At 36.0% G+C, this 21,359-nt stretch overlaps 1 protein-coding gene across 1 annotated transcript; it reads right to left on the reverse strand.

The window, feature by feature from the left end:
- Nucleotides 1–101: 101 nt before the first annotated feature.
- Nucleotides 102–20,992, reverse strand: LOC149555570 (aspartyl protease APCB1-like). The gene is made up of 10 exons (XM_089829688.1): nucleotides 20,621–20,992; nucleotides 20,417–20,534; nucleotides 19,975–20,210; nucleotides 19,359–19,595; nucleotides 2,726–2,879; nucleotides 2,558–2,643; nucleotides 2,304–2,421; nucleotides 2,075–2,141; nucleotides 1,830–1,917; nucleotides 102–718 (listed from the first exon to the last, which is right to left on the reverse strand). Exons 1-10 carry the CDS (start codon nucleotides 20,854–20,856, stop codon nucleotides 526–528), a joined length of 1,533 nt encoding a protein of 510 aa, XP_089685814.1. The 5' UTR covers nucleotides 20,857–20,992; the 3' UTR covers nucleotides 102–525.
- Nucleotides 20,993–21,359: the final 367 nt, after the last annotated feature.

Below are 21,359 nucleotides of genomic sequence, written 5' to 3' on the forward strand. Positions count from 1 at the left end.
GTGAATTCCAGTTACAGCCTGATTTCCATAATCGTTTTTTTGAAAAAAATTTCCATAGTTTCTTTAAATAGAGGACAGTGCCAGTTAGAGAACACTGTGTAGAGCCACATAAAGATCAAATTATTTCTATTTGACTAAATAATGAGACCTGATTGGCCAAAGGAACTTTTTACATTCACAAGACAGGGCCCTCTCTGTGATAGGAAAGAGTATAGTCTAATCATTTTTCTTAATACTATTGAAGATTTACAGATAAGTACATCAAGTTTGCCTGTACTCAATGCTACCCAGTGGGCAGTGGGAGGGACATTGCACTGGTTACAACAATCATGGGTATTCCAAAGCTGTGTACTTTAGCCAGTTTGAAAAATTATAAGTACATCCACCAAATTATATCATCCTCATTGCAATCCTGTCAGAATTTTAAAATTCACCTCCCAAACAGCATCTCTGACACATTGGTATAGGATTTCTGACCAATGGGTAGCAAGATATAGAAATGTTTCCATTCTATATTGCTACTATTCAGTATTGCTGAACACACTGGCAATGATTTGTGCCATTTGAGAGAAGTCTTGTGGCTGGAAGTGTGCAAAAGTCTGGAGCAAAGTAGAAAGTAGCAGGGCAAATGCCTTTACCAAGACCTTGAGCAAATTGAATTGTTTCACCTTCAGGTAACTTTTGGGTATCCTCTAAAGCCCATCGCCGTTGGCTGGATCTGTTATACAAACGAGTTCTAGGGTCAGCAATGACCATATTTGGTGCTTATAATCTATGATGTATACCAGCATCCACTAATTTAGACCGTCTCGAAATTGAAATTTCTTTAATTTTCTTTAGTGGCTCCTGCATTTGGTTAAATATTTTCAAGATCATTCTTTCTTATCTATTTGGTTGCCTAATTTTCTATTGCATCTTTATACTAGGCAAGCTTACTTGTTCACCACAGCATATTTGTAGTCGATAAAAATTAGGTTTTCATCATAGCCTGTTTAGTAGTAAAGAAAAAGTGGCCATATTCACTATGGTCTCACAGTCTGTCCTACTGTGTAGCAAGGACCTCAACTTGTATGTTGATTGAAGACTGTGTTTGAATTTGTGAAGACCCTGAAACTAAAAGCCTTGTTAGATACTAACATATGTGCCAATGGACCACTCACAATCTCCTAGTTGTATGCATGATTTGATCCTGCTGGTGGCCTATAAAGTAGGTTTAGCCCTCAAGGATTACTTGGTGAGAAGTTAAAATCTTATGCTAATCATTTTGAGAAAAAAAAGAAAACAGAAGGAAAGCCCATAATCAGCTTTGTTGAATACATATTCCTGTACAAATTCAGTGTTTTTATGTTACTACTCAAAGACAAATTGTTTTACATTTCAGGTCTACTTGAGTTAGAGTAATTTGGGTAGACAGAATCTACACGGCAAAAGGACCTGAGAGTCAGAATATGTACTCAAACCCTCCAAAATAATTAACATATTGCCATGTGATGAAAACTATCTCAAACATAAATATAATGATATTAATGCATGGCATATCTGCAATGTTTTTATCAAAGGCTATAGCAGGATTTAAAAGGAAGAGTGTATAATATAGCTTTAAGCATGTAAAGGATAAAGTGCACGTTCCCAAAATATTAGAGGCAACAATGACTTCCAAAATTATTGAAATAATTGGATAAATGATCGATTATGAATTAAGGAAAATAAAAAATTGACCAGTCACTTCACTCAATACTTCCTATGACAAAATCACATTAAGCATGATTGTATACACTTCATTCTATATGATATAGAGTGCTTATCAGGAAAAGGATAAAGATCGGAACTTAGGAAACTTTGAGCAATCCGTGCGAGTCCAGCCAATCCGGTTGTTGCCATTGTCATGAACCACAAGAAAACCTTGCAAAGATATATCTGTAGAACCAAATACTTCATTAAGACAGTTTCTGAAAAGACTGTGATAATGCTCAAGATAAAATCCGTAGTGGAATCTGGTTCTGAACAATGAATGACAGCCTCACTAAACACAACTTAGAAGTAAAATCACTATACCATATGGAATCCCAATTACCTCCAATGACATTGTAGGAGCTAATCTCAGTGCCATCGAGTATTCCTAAACAGACATTGCCTTTAACCTGCTCATATATGAAGGTTAATATGTTCTACTTGTGAAAAATTATTTAAATCTTAAACAACATATAGATGGAGGTATTATGTCTCGACACTTTTGGTCAGCTTCACTATGGTACATATTAAGCAATCAAAGTCGTATGATGTTAAAGTTCAGGCTTCCTTACACTGATTACCAAATAACCATCTGGAGTGATTTCCAATTTTGCAGCTCTGGCAAATCGTGAGGTGCCTTTAAAGTGGAATTTTAATGGTTTGAAGTATGATTTCGTATCTGCAATAGATCTGGAAAAGCCACAGGAATTAGAAGATAGGATATTGCCCAGATTTATATAATCTTTACAAAATAAGAGATTTGCAGTAAGATTAATAAAAAGAAATCCTCTGTGTGAAATATAAACAAAATGACAAATCCTTTCACCTGAAATTTTTATTCCCCTTCCAACAGAGGGGCAGGGTCAAATCTGATGAATCTTGTATCAAGTGTTTTCCAAAGCTTTCTTTGACCTGTATCAAACTTGCATTGTCAGAAATAGAAACTAACTCTGCCAAAATGGCATACGGTTAAAGCTGTTGATAAACACTTAACTGCAGAGACAAGAGCATTGTAAGCTTGTTTTGTAAAGTATGTATATGAGCTGCCAGTGTCAAATATAATGCCTCCTAGCCTTCTTTCATCTCCATCTTTTGCAAGAAGTTTGTTCCCAAAGATTATCTGTGCGGCTCCCACATGGTAGTATCTCCTGATAAGTAAAGGAACAATTTGTGACTAGATGCTCAGACATTCTTAATGAGAAAAGGTTCAGTAATTTCCATTTTACATGAAATTAGGATATTAGAGGTTGTCAACTAGTCTAAGTAGAGCCCTACTAGTTAAGTTGGCCCCTTTAATCTTGATATAATTGATGCTGGCAAAACAGACAATGAGAAAAGATATCGACATTTGATGTCAACAAAACAGATGATGCCAGTAGTCAATGATTTAAAGATGATACAAGTCAAACTCAAAATTTAAGGGGTCAAAGATATTAGCTCTATGTTTGAGCTTAATGTTTTCTTTTTCTTATTTCAGTTCAAAACCTTCAAAAGAAAGCAAAAGACTATGGTTAAGTTTAAGAAACTAAAACAAGAAATCTCCATGAGTTACGTGTATCAAATGGACAAACAAGATACTAGATAAGGATTATGAGGTGTGTTGTGAGGTTTTCACACCATCGCCCCAAAATTTTTTGGGAACCCATTTTTTGGTTGCCCTAGCAAAATTTGGAGTTGTTCAAAGGTTTTTGAATTGGTAATTTTATACCTTGGACGCCTTCAGACCAGGAAAGGGTTTGGTTTGTTTTCACCCGCTGCAAAACTTGATATTTTCCAGAACATGTAATTTTATCCTTAGGCCAAACATAATTCAACAACTTTCTTTCAATGGTTAAAATGATATTTGGCACGATAGATTTGCAAATTTTGGACTTAGATGGATTTTGAAAATTTGATATAATTGTATACGCTTGAGCATTTTCAAAATGAATTTTAGATTTAGTCATTTTGGAAAATCTTGAAAAAATTTCAGTGGAAGGAAATTTTTGATAGTGAAATTGGATTTAGAGTTTGAATTTCGACTGCCAGGAATAGGATTTATTTTGTTTAAAAATTTGAAATTGAATTGCAAAATTGAAATTGGATTAAATTGCAAAATCTCGTTAATTTGGTTGAAATTTAGCCTAGAGGATTTTAAAAATGTTAAAGGAAATTGGTAATTTGGAATTGAAAATCGATTTTGACTTGCTAGATTTGATTTTAATAATATTTTAATTGTCAAAGCATTGTTAAATGAAAATTTTGGCATCTCCTAGGCTTACCTTATTTCTATTTTGTAATTTCTGATAAAAAATAGCAATTAAATGAGCCAATTTCACTATAAATGGGCCAATTTCACTATAAGGCCAAGTAATTTTAATATTGCATTTAAATCTGGGCCATTAATTAAGGGACTGATTTAATTTTGTTTTACCTCCAGGTAGGTTGGCCCACTTGGAGAGGCAAAAAGTTTGGTATAAGAGGGACTTCCCCCCTCTTATTTCCTCATTCATTCTTTCCACCTCCTTTAGCAAGTTGGAGCAATTTTCTTCTAGGGAGCAAATTTTCAGCTAGGGCAATTTTGTGAAGTCTGATTTTTCCATTGATTGGCAGCAATTTTTTTGCTCATTGGATGGGTGATTTCTGCCCTAGGTCGAATTTGTGGTGAAAAGGCCTGATTTTTGTGAGATTGGCATCGTTTTTGGGATCTGATTTCTCCATCCTTGGCAGTGATTTCTCCTTCCAGCTTTGGCGATTTTATTTGGTGAAGGGGCAATGTGATTTAAAGTCTAAATTTTGGCAATTTTGGGTGAATTTGGAGAACTGAAATTCTGATTTAGTAGAATTTTTTCTGCCCTAGGGTAGGGATTTCCTTCAAATTGGGCGATTTTGGCAAAGGAGGTCAAAATTCAGTGGCATGAGTAGGTTTTTTTGCAAGGTTGGTGAGTTCTAATTTTTGCTAGGGCATCACATTTTGGAAGAGGATTGAAATTTTTGAGATCAGATCCAAAATTGAAGAGGGCCTAATTATTGGTAAAGGCAAATTTAAGGTAAAATTCTCATTCATTATTAGAGGTGAAGATCAGTTTAAAAAGAGGATTCTATTCCTTGTTCTTTCTTGGTTCATTTCTCTTATTTTCTTCTTGCACTCATCATCCACCACTTCATCATTTTCATTGATAGGCTGAAGTTGGGAGATATTAAGTGTAGATTTCATGATAGGACATTTGGAGAGGCAGAAATAAGCTAGACCACCGTAGGATTGAAGTTTGGAAATTTATAAGTGTAGTCCATCCTAAGGTAACAAAGGGGAAAAAATAAGTGGTAGTCTCACCCCTAGGATTGAAGTTTGGAGATTGATAAGTGTAGAGATAGAATTTGAAGAGGCAGAAATAAGCTAGATTCCATCAATAAAAAGAAGGTTGGAGATTGATAAGTGTAGTCCATATCATTTAGAATGCAGAGGCAGAAATAAGTGTTTAGGATGGTAGATGTTAGTGCAAGCAAAACCCCAAAGGGAACGAATACCAAAAAAGACATAGAAGACATGATGCCTAAGACCACCCTCTTCTTGAAAGTGAGGTGAAAAAGTGATACCAATATCGGTACAGTGAACATGGTACAGTTGAGGGATAGATTGAAGAAAGGGCAATCCCTCGTGACAAAGAAGATCTACAAGAGTAGAATTGTACACGCGGTGGCTTTCCTTCCTACTTTGCCTTGTCCAGAATTGGTTATGGAGTATGCATCTTGGTTTGATATTGTTACCAAGTTCATCATTTTTGATGAAGGGAAGAAAGTGTTGGCTAAAATCAGCAGACAAGTAGTCGAAGAAGTATTTAATATTCCCCAGCATAAAGGTATGATAGTGGTAACAATGGATCAAACAAACAAGTTCTTTCAAGGTAACCAGGAGGCCTACTTCATTCATCTAAAGCAGAATTGGTTACACGAAGGCAAGGAAGGGAGTCACCAAGTTGTCAAAGCTCACCAAGTCAGATTTCAAACCAGAGTACGGTGATCTAATTGTGCTTCTTAGCCGAATCATGAGCGTGGCTCAAGGTATGCAATTCGAGAACTGGATATACTACTTTATTGATGAAATTGAAAATGGAAAGAGAAAATTCGAATGAGCTAGAATTATAAGTGAAAATTTAGAGTTGCAACTTAGGACAGTGCAAAATCAAGAGCAATTTTACATGGGATCCTATCTTTTCTATCTGCTTGTGAAACTATATGAAAATCCTAGACTTAAGATCTTAGGAGTGACTGGCAATGGGTCGGGGCAATGTTTGGTGCATGAGTGCTATCCACAGCTTCATTTGCACAACACCAAAGATTATAAGATGTTTTATGATGCCTTTACCATGAAGACGGTAAGGATATTACAAGGGACACCTACTAGGAGGCTCGCATTGGAAGCAGAAGCAGAAGTTGAGAAGTATGGGAGTTGGTTCATCCAATTTCTGCAATTCACATATATTAGAGTGGTAGGAAGTATAGTTTGTCCCGAGAGACTTTCAAGGTACCCACCTAACAAGATAGTTTTGATGGAGTTGGCTAGGAAACTTGAGCATTATGACAAGATGATGAAACTTAAGGATGAGACAAGGATTACCTTCTCATTTGGAATAGGCAATGATACTTGCCCCAATCCTATCACCTTTGTAGCTGCGGAGAAATAGTTAGAATGGCATCATCTAGAATGGTATGTGCAAGACAGGGATTCAATCCTAATGGTCTTATCAAGGCATCTCACAAAAACACATTCAAACATATTACTACTATAGAAGATTTTTGGGCCAATGCACAAGATGACTTTTATGTGAGGAAGCTAGCTTTCTCAAGATTGTCAGTGGGCATAATGAGGGCAATTAGATGGAGAGGCCTTGATATTCCCAATCAACTGGAAGATGATGAAAATGTGCTAAGAGAATATTATGATACAGTGGATGGAACAGAATTGGGTCCAGTGGATTGCGATGATCATCAAGATCCTTCCTTAGAGGCTATTACAAGGACAATTGATCTACACACTAAGTCATGGTATAATGAGAAGTTAAGGCAATTACAAGGTCGGAAGGTATACCTTATTTATGAGAAGTTGAAACCAAAGGAAGAGGGTCTAGCGGAGTCAGTCAAACAGAAAGATAGGGGTAGTAGCTTGCAACAAAGAGCAGTTAAGAGCAAGAAGAGAAATTTGGAGGTTGAGAAAAGTAAAGAACATCAGGAGCCTCCAACAAAGAGACATAATGCAGCATCGTCAAGGGAGAGCATAATTGAGGCTACGAGCTAGGAGATTAATACAAATAGACAAAGGGTCTCGGTAGAGGTGAGCTCTGATTCGGAAACAAGTGGTTACAGTGACAGTACCGAGTACTCTCCTCTCTCGGAGAACCAGCATGGAGATGGTATAACAGTCACTGTTGAAGAAGACGACACGCCAATTGATATTGAGGAAATAAGCCAAGCGCCTGAGGTTGCTGGTGATGCTGTGCTAGTCGAATCGAAACCATATTTGGGGAGATGCACTGCACCACTATGGTTAAGGCAAATGCTTATGCCAAGAGGTGAGATGGTGACTATTTGAATAGTTGAAGATATTCAAGGGTTAGTGGAAAATGAAGATAGCGAGAAACAAAGACAAATTGTAAAATCAGTGGCAAAGGTAATCAGGAGCGATGATGAGGGTCACCAAAATGTTTAGATTGCTATTGCTATACCAAAGGTTAGCAAGGCAGTGGATGAGATTGTAGCCCAAGAGTATGAGACAGTAGAGCATAACTTGGGAAGAATCACGGATGACATGGAATGTGAGGAGATCCTAGAAGGCATGGTTTCAATTAGAGAAAGGTTGAGGAAGGCGAATGAAAGGATTGTAAAGTTGGAGGCCGAAAACAAGTATTGGAGAGATTGCTGGCCTATCCAATAGTTGCATTAGGCAACCCTTCCACAAGATAGTGGGAGCAACATAGAAGAGATATCAGCTCAGTTGTGCGAAATCAAAGATTGGACTAGTGATATAATTCAAGATGGGCAAAATTTCTTGCCTTCCTTTATCTCGACATTTAGGTCATTAGTGGCTATTAGAGACAAATTTAGAACATTTGAAGGTGAGTGGAAGGATTTTCTTCTAGTCAAGGACTTAGCCATTCCCAAGCTACAGGCATTTATTGAGCTATCGGAGAGATATTTGGAGAGAACTAAGTTGGTGGATGAAGGAGGAATGAGTACAGTAGAGTCTTGGTTTGTTGCCTTGACCATTAGATTGAGGATACTTGAAAAGATACAAAATGAGATTGTACAGCACAGCTTAGGTGTTGACAATTCTATTTCAACCATGATGAGTGATGTTGGAGTTGTACTTGATTTTGACGATATCAAAGAGGAGGATGTCAATGAGACAGAGTTTGGGACGAGATTGAACGAGTTGGAGAAGGTTTCCATCAGGAAGAAGCATTTGGGCACCCTTGCCTCCCTCAATGCCTTTATCGGATATGTGAAAGAATATGAGAAGGATCATGAGAAGACACTACAAGCAGCAAGCCACATGATGAATTCAACTGAGCTCAAGATGAAGCACACACCTTGCCCTCCCATGAAGGAAGTCAACGATAGGCTACTCGAGTTCATTGCTTTGGTTAAGGAGATGAAAGAAAAAGGTAGAATTATATTAGAAGATCATTTGATGTAAGCCCAAGTGGTGAATTCTCCTTCATGGGTATGATAGGTGTCAGATTCTAATTGGCTACCATTTTGGTGCCTTCTCATTGGTTGCCAGTTTTCCTTTTTTTTATTGATCCATTGATGTGGTGGCATCTTCTCATTGGCCGATGGGGTGGTAGCCCTAATTAGGGTTTCTGGGATTTGATCTAGATCATTGATTTTGCCTCTTAATCTCCTCCATTGGTTGTAAATTTGGCCTTTATATAAGGTCATTTGCTCTCATTTGTAAACGGTTGAAGAAAATTGTTACTTAGATAATACCAAAATTGCTTCTCTTTATCATTGTTGTGACTTGCATAATGATTAAGAACACTTGGTGTTATTGCATGGTTTCTACTTCCAATAGTTAGAGTTAAATTTCATTGAAGTTGTTAAAGTAGATTTTATTTCAAGAAAGTTGTTAAGAGTAAGAGTAGATGGATGGTTGCATGGTGATATTAGTGGATGTTTGATAAGGATCTATAAACTAGGCCACTAGCATCCTAGTAGCTGGTTAGGAAGCCTTGCATGGTAATCTAGTCTTTTTCCTTGAATCATTGCATCTATGAAGGTAGCGCCGCTGGTAAGCTTTCATCAGATTTGATCCCCATCTATTTGCTAATCTTTCCATTCATAGGAGCAAAAGTAAAGCAACAAGTATTGTAGTAGTTGGAATTTATTCTTGGAGAAAGTTAGAAAATCAGAGCATTGATGGTGGACATTCCCTCCATCATCACCATCAACATCATTTGACACTAGTATACATTGCAAAGCTAGATTTCATCACCATCACAACGAGAGTTCGACAATCCTTGAATGAACAACATAAGGCCACCAACATGATTAGCTAGCAAATCACATTAATATAACTGAGTTAATATCCACAGGTGTAAGGAACCTGTTTTCACGTTCTTCATGAGTATTTACTTTTCAAGAGAGGGATTGAGTGTTTGATATTCCATATCAAGTATTCAATTGCTATATGTTATGTAGTGGTACAAAACTGACATCAACAAGGTGGTGCCTAGTTGTCTTCTCCAATCAAAAAATTCATTTTCAAGCACTATCAATCGAATTGTGCCAAGTGTCTTATTTTTCTCATTGCTTATCAAAGGCTTTGTAATTTTCTTATTGGCCCATGTATTGATGCTCTCATGTAATCAGTTGTAAATTTGGCAACTATAATTAGGGTTTCTAGGAAGAAACCTTGGCCCTTGATATTGAATTGATCTTGGCCCTTCATTGTAATTGAACATCTATAAAAGGCCAAGGCATTCCCATTTCATATTCATTACCTTAGGAGGTTGTATTAGAGAGGTAGAAGTCGAAATAGGCTACCTAAGTGAGACTTGATCAAAATGTTTCTATGATGTTATCAAAGTAAAGGATAATTCATTGTTGTTTCTTCATAGTGAATTACTTAATGCTGCTTTGAAGTGTTGCATGGTTTCCTCAATCTTTCACTTGGAGTATATTTCATTTTTTGGTGAAGTAGTTTAGTTAAATAAAAGTAAATTTGGATGTTGGCATGGTTGACTCGAACAAATATGGGCCACTAGCCTCTTGTTGATTGTAAGTGTGCCTTCTGTGGTACGTCGAATTTTCCTCAATTGATATTAATCTTTAGTTTGCATCCATTTGATGGTATTAATGAGGAAGTATTCATGTGAAAACCATTTTAAGTGTTCCTTAGAAGTTTACACTAGATGGGTGGAGTTGCTGAAAAGATTGCATCTAGTAGAGTCCAAGTCCATCCATGATTTGTTGCATTCATAGTTAAGAGTAGAGGTAGTATAAATTAGAAGTTTAAATTGAAGTGGAAGTTGGAAATCAAATTTATATTTTCATTGCACATTCTAAAGCTAAATCTTTAGAAGTGCAAGTAGTTGATATACATTGAATGAATAGCATAAGTCCCCTAAGTGATTACTAGAAAATCACATTATTTCACTGAGCGAAAATCCATAACAAAAGGAACCTTGAAGTCACTTCTTGATCTCACTTTGGAAGCTTAGCATGAGACATGACTTTATTCAAGAGAGGATTGAGTGTTTGACTTTTCACTCTGAAAAATTAAGCATTTGATTTTGCATGTTGTAGTGGGAGAAAACTCACATCAACAAGATCTATCAAGGTAATAACAAGTTCTAATACATGATAGAATCCACAATCATTTTTTGTCTGATGGATATTGTAATATCCTTTTCTAGGATCACTTTGTACTTTTCCCCAAATTCAAAAATATAAATGAAGCAAACAGCAAAATTTAGTTATAAATATAATACTTTCGATCGAAAATATAATGAAATAGGCCTATAAACTTGCAACCAGATTAGACAGTAATGATGATATCATTCACAAAATAAATCCAACTCTACGGTTAGGAAATATATATAAATGTACTAAACAAATCTCAATTGTTAGATGGGATCATAATGAGGGTTATGTGGGGAGACATAATGAGGTGCTCCAACTATCCTTTACCCTAGGTCCAAGAGGAAGACCTTATCCTCTATGGCTTCATGTGGGCCTTAATTGATGGTCCTCTACCATCATCATCATGATGGCATACCAAGTCAAGGCTTTACATTGTTCCCCTCCATCATGTCAACCTCTTCGCTTCTTATGATTCATTCACTTCAACAATTGATTAATGTGGAGATTGTAGGGGAGCTGCAATAATGTGCCCTTGGCCCTCAACCCTAGGCCCAAGCAGAATCTTATCCTCCTTGGTCTCGTGTGGTTCTTAATCAATGGTCCTTTACCATCTTTATGTGATGCCATACCTTGTGGGAATCTTTCACCATTCTCCCTCCTTGCACTCCCTTCCTTCTCTCAACAATTAATTACATAAAAGATGTACTTAATATTGATAAATTGTAAATACACAAAGATTAAATTCAAATATTCATTAATTGTTAATTTGTATATTATCAGATATATACACTATGCATACCCATCTATATATAGTTATAAATGCATATGTTAATCTATTCTTTCATACCGCAACAATTAAGGGATTATAGATAAATCATTTTGTTGTATGCACTATTGTATCTGCTGCGTACTTCTTGTTTCTATTGTCTTGATTGATACTCTTCTCTAAGAAATGTTTCTTTGGCTGTTGATAGATACGAATGATTAATTGATTGAATAAATTCCTTTGATTGCATGATTTAAGGTATTGGCGAGTTATGATTAAATAATCATGATGATTGAAGAGTGGTGGTAAAATGTTATTTAGTTTGATAAATTCGTCAATGGTGATTGAATGAATGTTGATTTGATAGAGTGATGCTTTATTGCTAAATTGTATTCATTTTTTGATCCCAAGATGGAGTGATGATTGTTTGCTTCATTTCTTGAGGGATTAAATTGATGGATAAAAGATGATGATAGATGAGCCCATCATAGCTTGAATGAGATCTCCTTTATACTTCATTAGTGAAAGGGTCAACATTTTCATAAAAAATGAGCCGCCACTTTTCAATGTTGCCTTTGAGAATAATATATTATACCACAAATTTATCTCCCTTGGATGTCCTCAAATGAAACCTTCTAGCCCTTATATCTTCAAATGTGGAGGAGAGTCACACCTCTTCAACATGGCTTCCCTTTCCAACAGTCACAGCATTTCACCATTACCAGCCTTCACAAGAGTCACAACCCTTTATCGTTTCTACCCTATGAAAGCATCACAACCCTTCATAATTGTCACTCTTTGAATTAGTCACAACCCTTCATTATTACTACCCTTTGAAAGAGTCACGGCCCTTCATTATTTCTGCATTTTGAAAGAGTCACAACCTTCCATTATTACCATCCTTGTCACAACCCTTGAAAATATTTGCCTTTTGAGGGAGTCATTCCTTTATTTTCTTCTCATTCCATTTTTCTCTTCCATTAATTCTTTGTTGGTTCCACCTTCTATTTTCTCTTCCTTCCTCTCTCCCTCCATTTCAAATGAAGTTGTCTTCTCCCTTGTATACCCCATGTTTGGAGGACACAATTTTTCATTTCATGCCTTGAAAGCATTTATTGAACTTAACTAAATCTTAATTATGTTATACTTTAGTTTCATCTGTTATACTTTTGATTCAAATTTATTTTTATACTCTTATTTTCTAAATCTATTATTATCATTATTATTAAATCTTATTTCAAAAAAAGGGACATTACACATGCCCATATCAAAACTCTCATATTTAGGCTTGACTTAGACTCAACAACTAAAAAATGCTTAAAATTCTTGAAAAATATAATTTATACAAAATACAAAGAAAAAAGGTATCAAATGAGTGTGTTGAGGTTCTAGGGGTAGAACCGCAGTGAGGTGAAGGGGAAACACCCCTTGCAGGGGTCTAGGGCCAGCATCCCCAATTGAGTCGAGGGGCAGCCCAAATGAAGGCTTCCAAAAGCCACATGTACCATCATGGCACATCATTTTCATAGTTTTAATAAAGAAAAACACCATGTTTTTTCAAGTGCGAAAATCACAGTTTTCCACATTTTTTCGGAGCGTGTTGCATTTCTTAAAGTCTTGAAACTTCATCAAGAAAACCACTTTATGTAGATCCTGCAATCGTTATATTCATGATATCATTTATGTTTGATGTATCCTGACAAATGATGTCAAACAATTCATGTGTCTTGTGTATGCTTCACATTTTGCATACATATCTACCAAGGCATTTCAACAGTAATATCTGCTTTAAGACCTTTTCCATTATGGTTTGATAGATGACCATGCCATGATCCAAGGCTCTTATGTTGGCAAAGGTGAACGGATCAGTTTAGACACCCATTTGTTGCATTTGATAAAACAACACCACACTTCATGAGACTTTCTATGTTTCCAATTAGCTGCAAATAAAGCGTTCCAGGAGAAGATGCCTTATGTGGTTAGCTGAAAAATAAGCCCAAATACAGCAAGGATGAATGATGAATTAAATACCAAATTAAAAAAAACAGAAAAATCACAAAAAAGCAAGGAATTCATCTTGGCAGGAGTGGAAGGAGGCAAAGTTCAGGACAGGTTTTGCTCGTGTTTTTTCTAGATAAGATAGACAAGATAAGATAAGATAATGATATTAATGTCCAACAAAAAACCAAAAAGAGGTCAATGGGACTGGAAGATTACAAAAGTGAGGCTGACACCAGTAGGAACACACAAAGGTGTCTGAAAATAAATGACAAAAACAAAAACAACATCCATAGAAAAGAGACAGAGAGAACACTAAGAGAGCCTAGGAGTCTTTCTTAAGTGAAAAAAAATCAGTCACAGAATGATACTCATGCCGATGCGTAGAGGCACTGTACTGTCTTTGGCCATTCACGGAGGAGTGTCACTGGTGCAAATAACCGGAACAGGATCTGACACATCTGGAAGTCTTGGTAGATCTAGTAGAGCTAGAAGGCTTTTTCACACCACGCAAAGGAGATAATGGTGTAAAGAAGGTTGTAATGAGCTAAGTAGACGAGTGTCGGTGTGGAAGCAGTGACTGGATCGTGCTATCACGGAGCACAGTGGCCTCACGAAGATAAAGTGCAAGACATTGCTGATCATAGTAGCTTTTGGAAAACCTAGAAGAGGTCCCCTATCAAACTAAACCTAGATCCATCTCTGAGCTAGAGCAGACCTAAACCTACAAGTTGAAGGGGTTGAACCGGTAACATAGAATTATTCAACAATAGTTAAGGTGACTATGACCAGGCTAAAATTCTATACATAATTAAATTGGATTATTTAGAGAGGAACTAATAGTGAAAATTTCCGAAAATGATGAAACATTTATCTATTAGCTAAATGTTTGCTCATATTCAGTAGATTCAAAGCTTTAAAAATAAAGAATACTAATGCAAAATAACAAAACAATTACTAATTTACAATTCTGAATACACTTCACAGAAGTTGTACTGAATTGAAATCAAACTATCAACAGTCAATCAGAGCTCCTTGGATTGCAGTTCCAATATATTTCCATTGAAACAAAGTTACATCAAAGGACTGGAAGCAAAAAAAAAGTAAAGATGTGTTTTACAACTCTGCAAACAAATGCACACATTTTGTAGCTAGGAAGTCTTTTCAAGTATGACATAAAAGTCATTCAAGATGGGAAGGATAACACCCATTGGTGCATGTTGACGGAATAAAAACATATCTGCTAGTCTTAAAAAGAATAAGGTAAGTAACCATTGTAAACCTTTTAACTTGTAGTTCTAGGTTAAAAAGAATTTCGGCAAGCTATGCAAGATGAGAAAATATGTAAGAAATTATTTTTAAAACAGAAGTACAAAAGAGAAAAACAGGTTTGCCAACGAATTAGATTATAGGATGTCCTCAAGCATTGGAACAGACAGGCATACATCCACCATACTCAAGTTAAGCACGGCTTCTATAATAAACCTCGGACTTTACTTTTTAGAGAGATGGAGGTCTGTGAAACCATAAATGTGGGCTGGAGTGATATGAATTGTGTCATGCGATAAGCACCAGCATTGCTTTGGAATACAGAAACATATAAATAGGACTTCAACTATCCTCGTAATGTTCCATATAAGACTTATTGAAGAGGATTTAAAAGTACGATAATACAATGCATCCAACCGATGAGATGATTTTCGTTTGCTGTATGGATCTTGTTGGTATTGAATTTGACATCTTATTTTGAGATCTAATGATTATAACAGTCACCAAATCTGTCCAGATTCTCACCACTGTTGGAGTTTGTATCTGCAATAGGGATCTTTATCTCTAGAAATATGGATGTTATTATAGTTATGGTCACCTTCAGCTGAAGAGGAAACTTATGATTAAATTGTAATATTAAATATAAAGACATCAGTCATTCATCATGTGTCAAGGCATGGAACTACAGAGAGTTGTATTTAAGAGTTATATTGTTGGGAATTTCAAGAGACATTCTCTTGTAAAGTGAAGAGTCTCTATCACATCAAGTGAAAGGATTGTACACTTGAACATTTATGATCAATAAAATGATATTTTTTGTTGTGTGGCTGGATTTTTCCCTTCATCTTGAAGGGTTTTCCTACGAGAATTTTGTGTCTCTTGGATTTGTTTTCTCTCCATTACTGTTGTTTCTCAATTATTTCCTGGGCTCAAATCTAGCATGGTATCATAGCCTAGTTAGATATCAGCAATATAGGAATGCTAAAGTTTTGTTATTATTAGAGATGGTTGGGTTCAAGATTGCCTGTCCTCTTGTGTGATGACATGACACTGCGATTTCCTTGAGTCTGTCTTTTGTGCCCTCTTATTGTTTTTGGATAAGTCTGTGTATTGTTATTGTGGACTCCTTTCAGTGAATTTCTTTATTTTTCCCGGTACAGGTGTAAGATATGATTATTGTCTTCATTTCATGGGTTCCATTCTTACAGAGTTATAGACAAAGGATAACTTTTGTTCAGTTTTTTTTTAAAAAGAAATTGAAGAAGTTCAATGTCAGGTGCCCCACCTTTTCGCTCATTCCAGTATATCCTATAAGCTTTTGTGTGTGCTCCATTTGCCTTCATTCCCTCATTCCGACACATCACATGAAAGTTTGTTAGCCTGGAAATCAATCGAGCCTATTGGCTCTACTTTCGGTCCATGTAATATCCTTGAAGTCTAAATATTCCTTCCAGACTTACTGCATATATCGGTTTTGAAGATCCTGCTTAAACTTTTGCAGCTTATATGTGTTGTCTCTCAGCAGGCATGATATTTCAATCAATGCTAGAAGATGCTCTAATTTGGGATGAATGTTGTTAGTCTGATTCATTCAATCTTTGAACAAGGTTATTCTTTCAACAGCTCAACTTGCAGGACATCCCATCATAACTGCTAGAGCGTCTTGGAGGCGAAGGACTACACATCATACGACATCTACAGAATATCATAGCCATCAGGACCTTGTAACGGCAGTTTTCTTTTATTGTATAAGCGAAGAAGTTTGTAATGGCAAAATTTTTGCCACTATCTTTCTTCGATTCAAATGTCATTGTGCACGTGTGATAATCCAGAGCAATGAAAGCAAGAGTAATTTTGCAGAATGAAGATGGGGATAAGGGGTGTATGGATGAACATAATTTTGTAGAATGAACAGAATGATTGATTGCATTTTGATTGCAATTGTGGATGTAATTGTAGCATTGAATCTCAACGGCATCTCGAAGGAGGGAAGTGCATTTCCTTCGAATTTCCTCTTGACTAGATTGCGGGCATCACTTCAAGTATTGAAGAGTTCTTTTCAAGGCCACCATTGTTGCAAGTCTTATTAATGGTGCCACTGACAAGCAAGTCCTCAGTAGTTATGTGTCATCTTTTACTGTGATTATTAATATTCTTTATCTTGTTCATAGTATAATGGCATCCTAGACACTCACCATTAGAGGTTGTCAAGTTTTGGTTTAATGATTGTCTTTGACAGTTATGGAATTTTGATCTTCTTGACCTCTTATTCATTCATCTTCAGACTTCTTTTGTTCTTTTGTTGATCTCTTTGTTGTTGCAAATGGAGCAGTATGTTGAATTCAAATCAGGCTCGTGTTAAGTTCTAGGTGGGTTGGCTACTGTTCGGTAAAAGAGCACCCTTAAAAGCTAAGTTTTTGTTATCTAATCTAACCTTAAGGAGCTTCTATACATTATTTAGATGGAATTTTTGGACAAATATTTATAGTTATAAGCAGCTTGGTTGCATGCATTACTTCTAAAGATACTGGCTTGATTCACATTTGTATACATAATCAAGGAGATTATACTTCAAATAGATAAGTATTCTGAGTTATATATTTGAGATGAGTGTTTAATTTTCTGAAGTTATTAATAATCTCTCTTGGTTGCAGGGATGCAACAAGAATCATAAGATAAAGATGTTGCTTACTAAATTGGATTAATTTGCATATGAGATCCAGAGGGAGCTTGTGTTTCAAAGGGAGATGTTTAGCCTTAGAGGGAGGTTACATCAACTATCTTATTGTGTCGATCAAAGCCACATTTGCCAAGAGGGAGTATTTCAATCATTTTATGCATGTTGTTAATGAGTTTCTTTTGTGTGATATGACTCTTACTGGAAACAAGTGTTAGTTGTGATTGCATTTTTTGCTGATTATGAGCTTCTATTCATCATAGTTATAAGGTCAACCTGATAACTCTTTCACTCTGGTAGTGAACATCATGTTGAAAGAGTCCATAATGATATCATGTAAAGAGATTTTGTGATGGGAATTGGAAGTCATGTTGAGAGAGTCCATGACTGTATCATGTTGAAAGAGTCTGTGATAAAATGCTGGTTGTAAACCTTACTAACTTGTCATGTTGAGAGATTACATAATAGCATCACGTTGAGTGAGTCCGCGATGAAAGCTAATTGTGATCTTTGTAGGTTTGGCATGTTGAGAGATTCTATGACAACATAACGTTGAGTAAGTCCATGATGAAAGTTGAATTTGATTCCATGATTATGAGTAATTGTTATAGGACTATCATGTTGAGTGATTCAATGATTATTAACGAGTAAATTGTTCTCTTAATGTCATGACAACAACATATTGAGAGAATCTATGATTAAAGCTGGTTTTGTTTCTTGCAGGGTTTTTATGTTGAGTGATTCCACGAATTTTATCGGATCTATGTGATTAGATTTTATCATTGATATTTTGGTTGCAGCCTTGTGTGATTTTTCAGCAAAAGATCTCTCTCTGGCTAAGAGGGAGTTTTGGAGTTTGTAGCTGCAATAGAGATCTTTATTTCTAGAAATATGGACGTTATTATCATTATGGTCACCTCCAGTTGAAGAGGACACTTATGATTAAATTGTAATATTAGATATAAAGACATGTGTCATTCATCATGCATTAAGGCTTGGAAATACGAAGAGTTGTATTTAAGAGTTAAACTGTTGGGAATTTCTATTGTAACGGTGAGCCTCTCTTCTGCTATATATATCACATCTAGAGAAAGCATTGTACACTTAAACATTTATAATCAATAAAATGATATCTTTTGTTGTGTGGCTGGGTTTTTCCCTTTTTCCTGATCTGTTTTCTCAGATATTTCTGTGTGTCTCTTGGATCTGTTTTCTCTTCCTTATTGCTGTTTATCAGTTATTTCCTGGGCTCAAATCTAACAACCCGAATGTCAGATCCATATTTTTATGACAATACCAAATTGGTCCAACCCAGAGCATTTTCTAATTTTGATTCTAAAAATTGAGATTTTCGTCTCCTATAAATTCATGACATTGTGAATTGATTGAAGCGCATTATTATAATGGTGCATCATTGTGATAGTAATGTAAGGTTTGACCATGTTTCTTGACTTTCAGTTCCAGAGAAAGGCAAGCATGATGTTTATATTTGCAAAATTTTAAAATATTAAGATTAACATTTTATGAAGGGATAGCAAGTGCAGAGGAGGACAATAAGATATTTTATGGTGTGAGTGTTTCCTATGATGTTGAATACTCATCAGATTGGAACCAAACATTGTAAACATTACAAAGTTGAAAGAAGCCAAACTAATGATAGAGACTGTGGAGATTAAAGTCTCAATAATTTCTAAGAAGTCCAATTTAAAAAATTAACTTTAATCAACATAATTAATTCCAGAAGCCTTATTCAATTCCAAGTTTCTAACAGCTAAAATGTCACAAAGGGTGAAGCCAAAGGATTTGAAGGAAGAATAGTTTGATAGACTAGAGTAGAGAAGGATACTGGAAGAGATAGATGATTTTGCATGAATGTTTATCGAACTAAAGTAGTCCTTGTGATAGAAAAAGAATTTCATCAACAATATAGAGATTCAGCGACAATATTTGATGAAGCTTTTGTATTTTGGGCTCACATTTAAGAATCAAGTAAAGAATAATCTAACACATTTATTTCGTTCTTTCAATTTAAGAAAATAAGAGAGAAGGAAAGTGTGGTTTTTTATTCCAACTTACATGGGTGGCCTGCCAAGCAGAGGAACCCAGGTCATGGATGAGGTGGGCACAAGGTCATCACCGAAGAACATGTATCCCCCTTTTTTCCCTCCTCCAGCGATGCAGATACCTATGACATTCTTGATGAGGCCTTGCTTTTCCCATTGAGATGGAAGACTTGCTGTGCCGCTACTCAGACCTAAAACACCATCTGTAGTTTGTGTCTGTTTCAAAGAACCACCTTGTCTATATCCACACCTGTCACAGGACAAATGAAAGTCTTTGATACTCGTAAATTTTTTTTCCATAAGCTTTCTTTTATTACAGCCATGTATACCAAGAAAGGTCAGATCAACTCAAATTGTGTTTTCTGTTTAGGTTCATCAACACTTATGGTAAAAGACCAGATTTCCTTTCCATTATTTGAGGGGTTACATTCTATGATAAGAGGTATGCTGAATTTGAAGCCATGCGCAACATTTATGGCAAGATTTAACTAAAGCTGTAAATGGACAATGTCGTGCATTTGGTGTATCTTAGTGCCTTGTATGCTTAAGACCATAGATACGTGAAATCCACAGCTTCTCTAACTCGCACTCGTTTTAAATGGGAATAAAAAGAAGGGAAAACACCTCACCCAAATACATAATTAGGCCTCACGGCAGTGCCATTGGCAAGTTTTACCACGACACTGTCCCTAACAAGGACGCCCATAGAGAACCCATTATCAGCGTACTTGATATCATAATAACAGTGCTCGAAAGAACTCTCACAGTCATATTTGCCATAGCTCGCTGCCTGCACAGCTGCACAAAGAGGATCCTTGCATGATACCAATGAGCGTAGTTGTGGTTTGTACCATTCATGGGGCGTCTGCAAAAAACAAACCACTCATTTGAATCACAAACTGCGACACACAAATAACCTTTATAACCACTATGCCTCCTACAAGAAATCATGGCTATAATAGTGCCAATGAGAATCCAAATAACTCAAATGCACTAAGGTAGCCATATGATACGTGTAGCGTTTCTGCAATTGCGTAAACAAAATTAAATTAGGGCGTGATTTTTATTTACCTTGGCACAACTTTGGCAGGGAGCATCACACTGAAGCCATGTTAGATCACTGCCAGTGTCTACATCCAGAAAATATGTTTTGGGGGGATTACCAATAATTGCAGTCACATAGTAAATCCTGCAATTCAATTAACATATTCATTAGCTTTAAATTTGGAACCTGGAATGAAAATAACAATTTAGGGGTTTATTCTTTTTCCTTACCCATCTGGATAAACATTGCCCTGCACACCAAAAATTGCAGTCTTTGCTGCTGCTTGCAATCTCCTGCCAATTCTCTGGGTGTCTTGTTCAACTAATGAGAAGACCTCAGGTTGTTCGTTCTTGGAATAAATTGGGTATACATCTGTTGTTCCTATGGAAACAGGGATACATCCGCTTAACACTGTGAACAGAAAAGCCAGGGGAGACAAGAGCTTTGCTTTGACATCCACCTTCATGTTCTCAAGAGTATGAAGAGACTAAACAAGAAGATGGACAACAAATGAGGATCTTCGTTCTTGACTGAAGCTATATAGGGAAGAAAGGTGGTCGGAATGGGGTGCAGCATATTCTGAGGGAAAATAAATTCTCTTCAAAATTAATTATACTTTTTATAAACTAATTTAGAGCAATTAGTATACATATATAGCTCAGATTGTGAAAAGAGATTCTGTAATAGTTATTCGAGATGATAAATAAAAAAGTTAATATACCTATCTTAAATATATTTTAAGATGGAGATTCTGAAGGATATATATATATATAATTAAAAGAGATATTATGTATGTTAAAGAGGAATATGGATAATGTAAAGTCAAAGATATCATATTTATTTATTATTCTATTTTCAAATTTATCATATTGTCAAAAGATTTTTAGTCTAGTGATGAAGTTGAATGGCTCACAAAAAGTCCATCAGAGATCAAGTCTTGTTGAGTGCAAGACCCGACACCATAAGAGA

Source organism: Cupressus sempervirens, chromosome 5 (assembly GCF_028749045.1).
Source record: "Cupressus sempervirens isolate cs-2001-9-10 chromosome 5, ASM2874904v1, whole genome shotgun sequence".
Classification (NCBI taxonomy): Eukaryota; Viridiplantae; Streptophyta; class Pinopsida; order Cupressales; family Cupressaceae; genus Cupressus; species Cupressus sempervirens.

What these genes read in the sequence shown, in the direction of transcription:
- LOC149555570 (XM_089829688.1), bottom strand. Translation starts at nt 20,856, where the DNA reads ATGAAGGTGGATGTCAAAGCAAAGCTCTTGTCTCCCCTGGCTTTTCTG. An exon ending in ACAATGCTCTTGTCTCTGCA is followed by an intron (nt 2,644 to 2,725) that starts GTTAAGTGTTTA and finishes AGTTTGATACAG; the next exon opens with GTCAAAGAAAGCTTTGGAAA. An exon ending in ATGGTTATTTGGTAATCAGT is followed by an intron (nt 2,142 to 2,303) that starts GTAAGGAAGCCT and finishes ATATATGAGCAG; the next exon opens with GTTAAAGGCAATGTCTGTTT.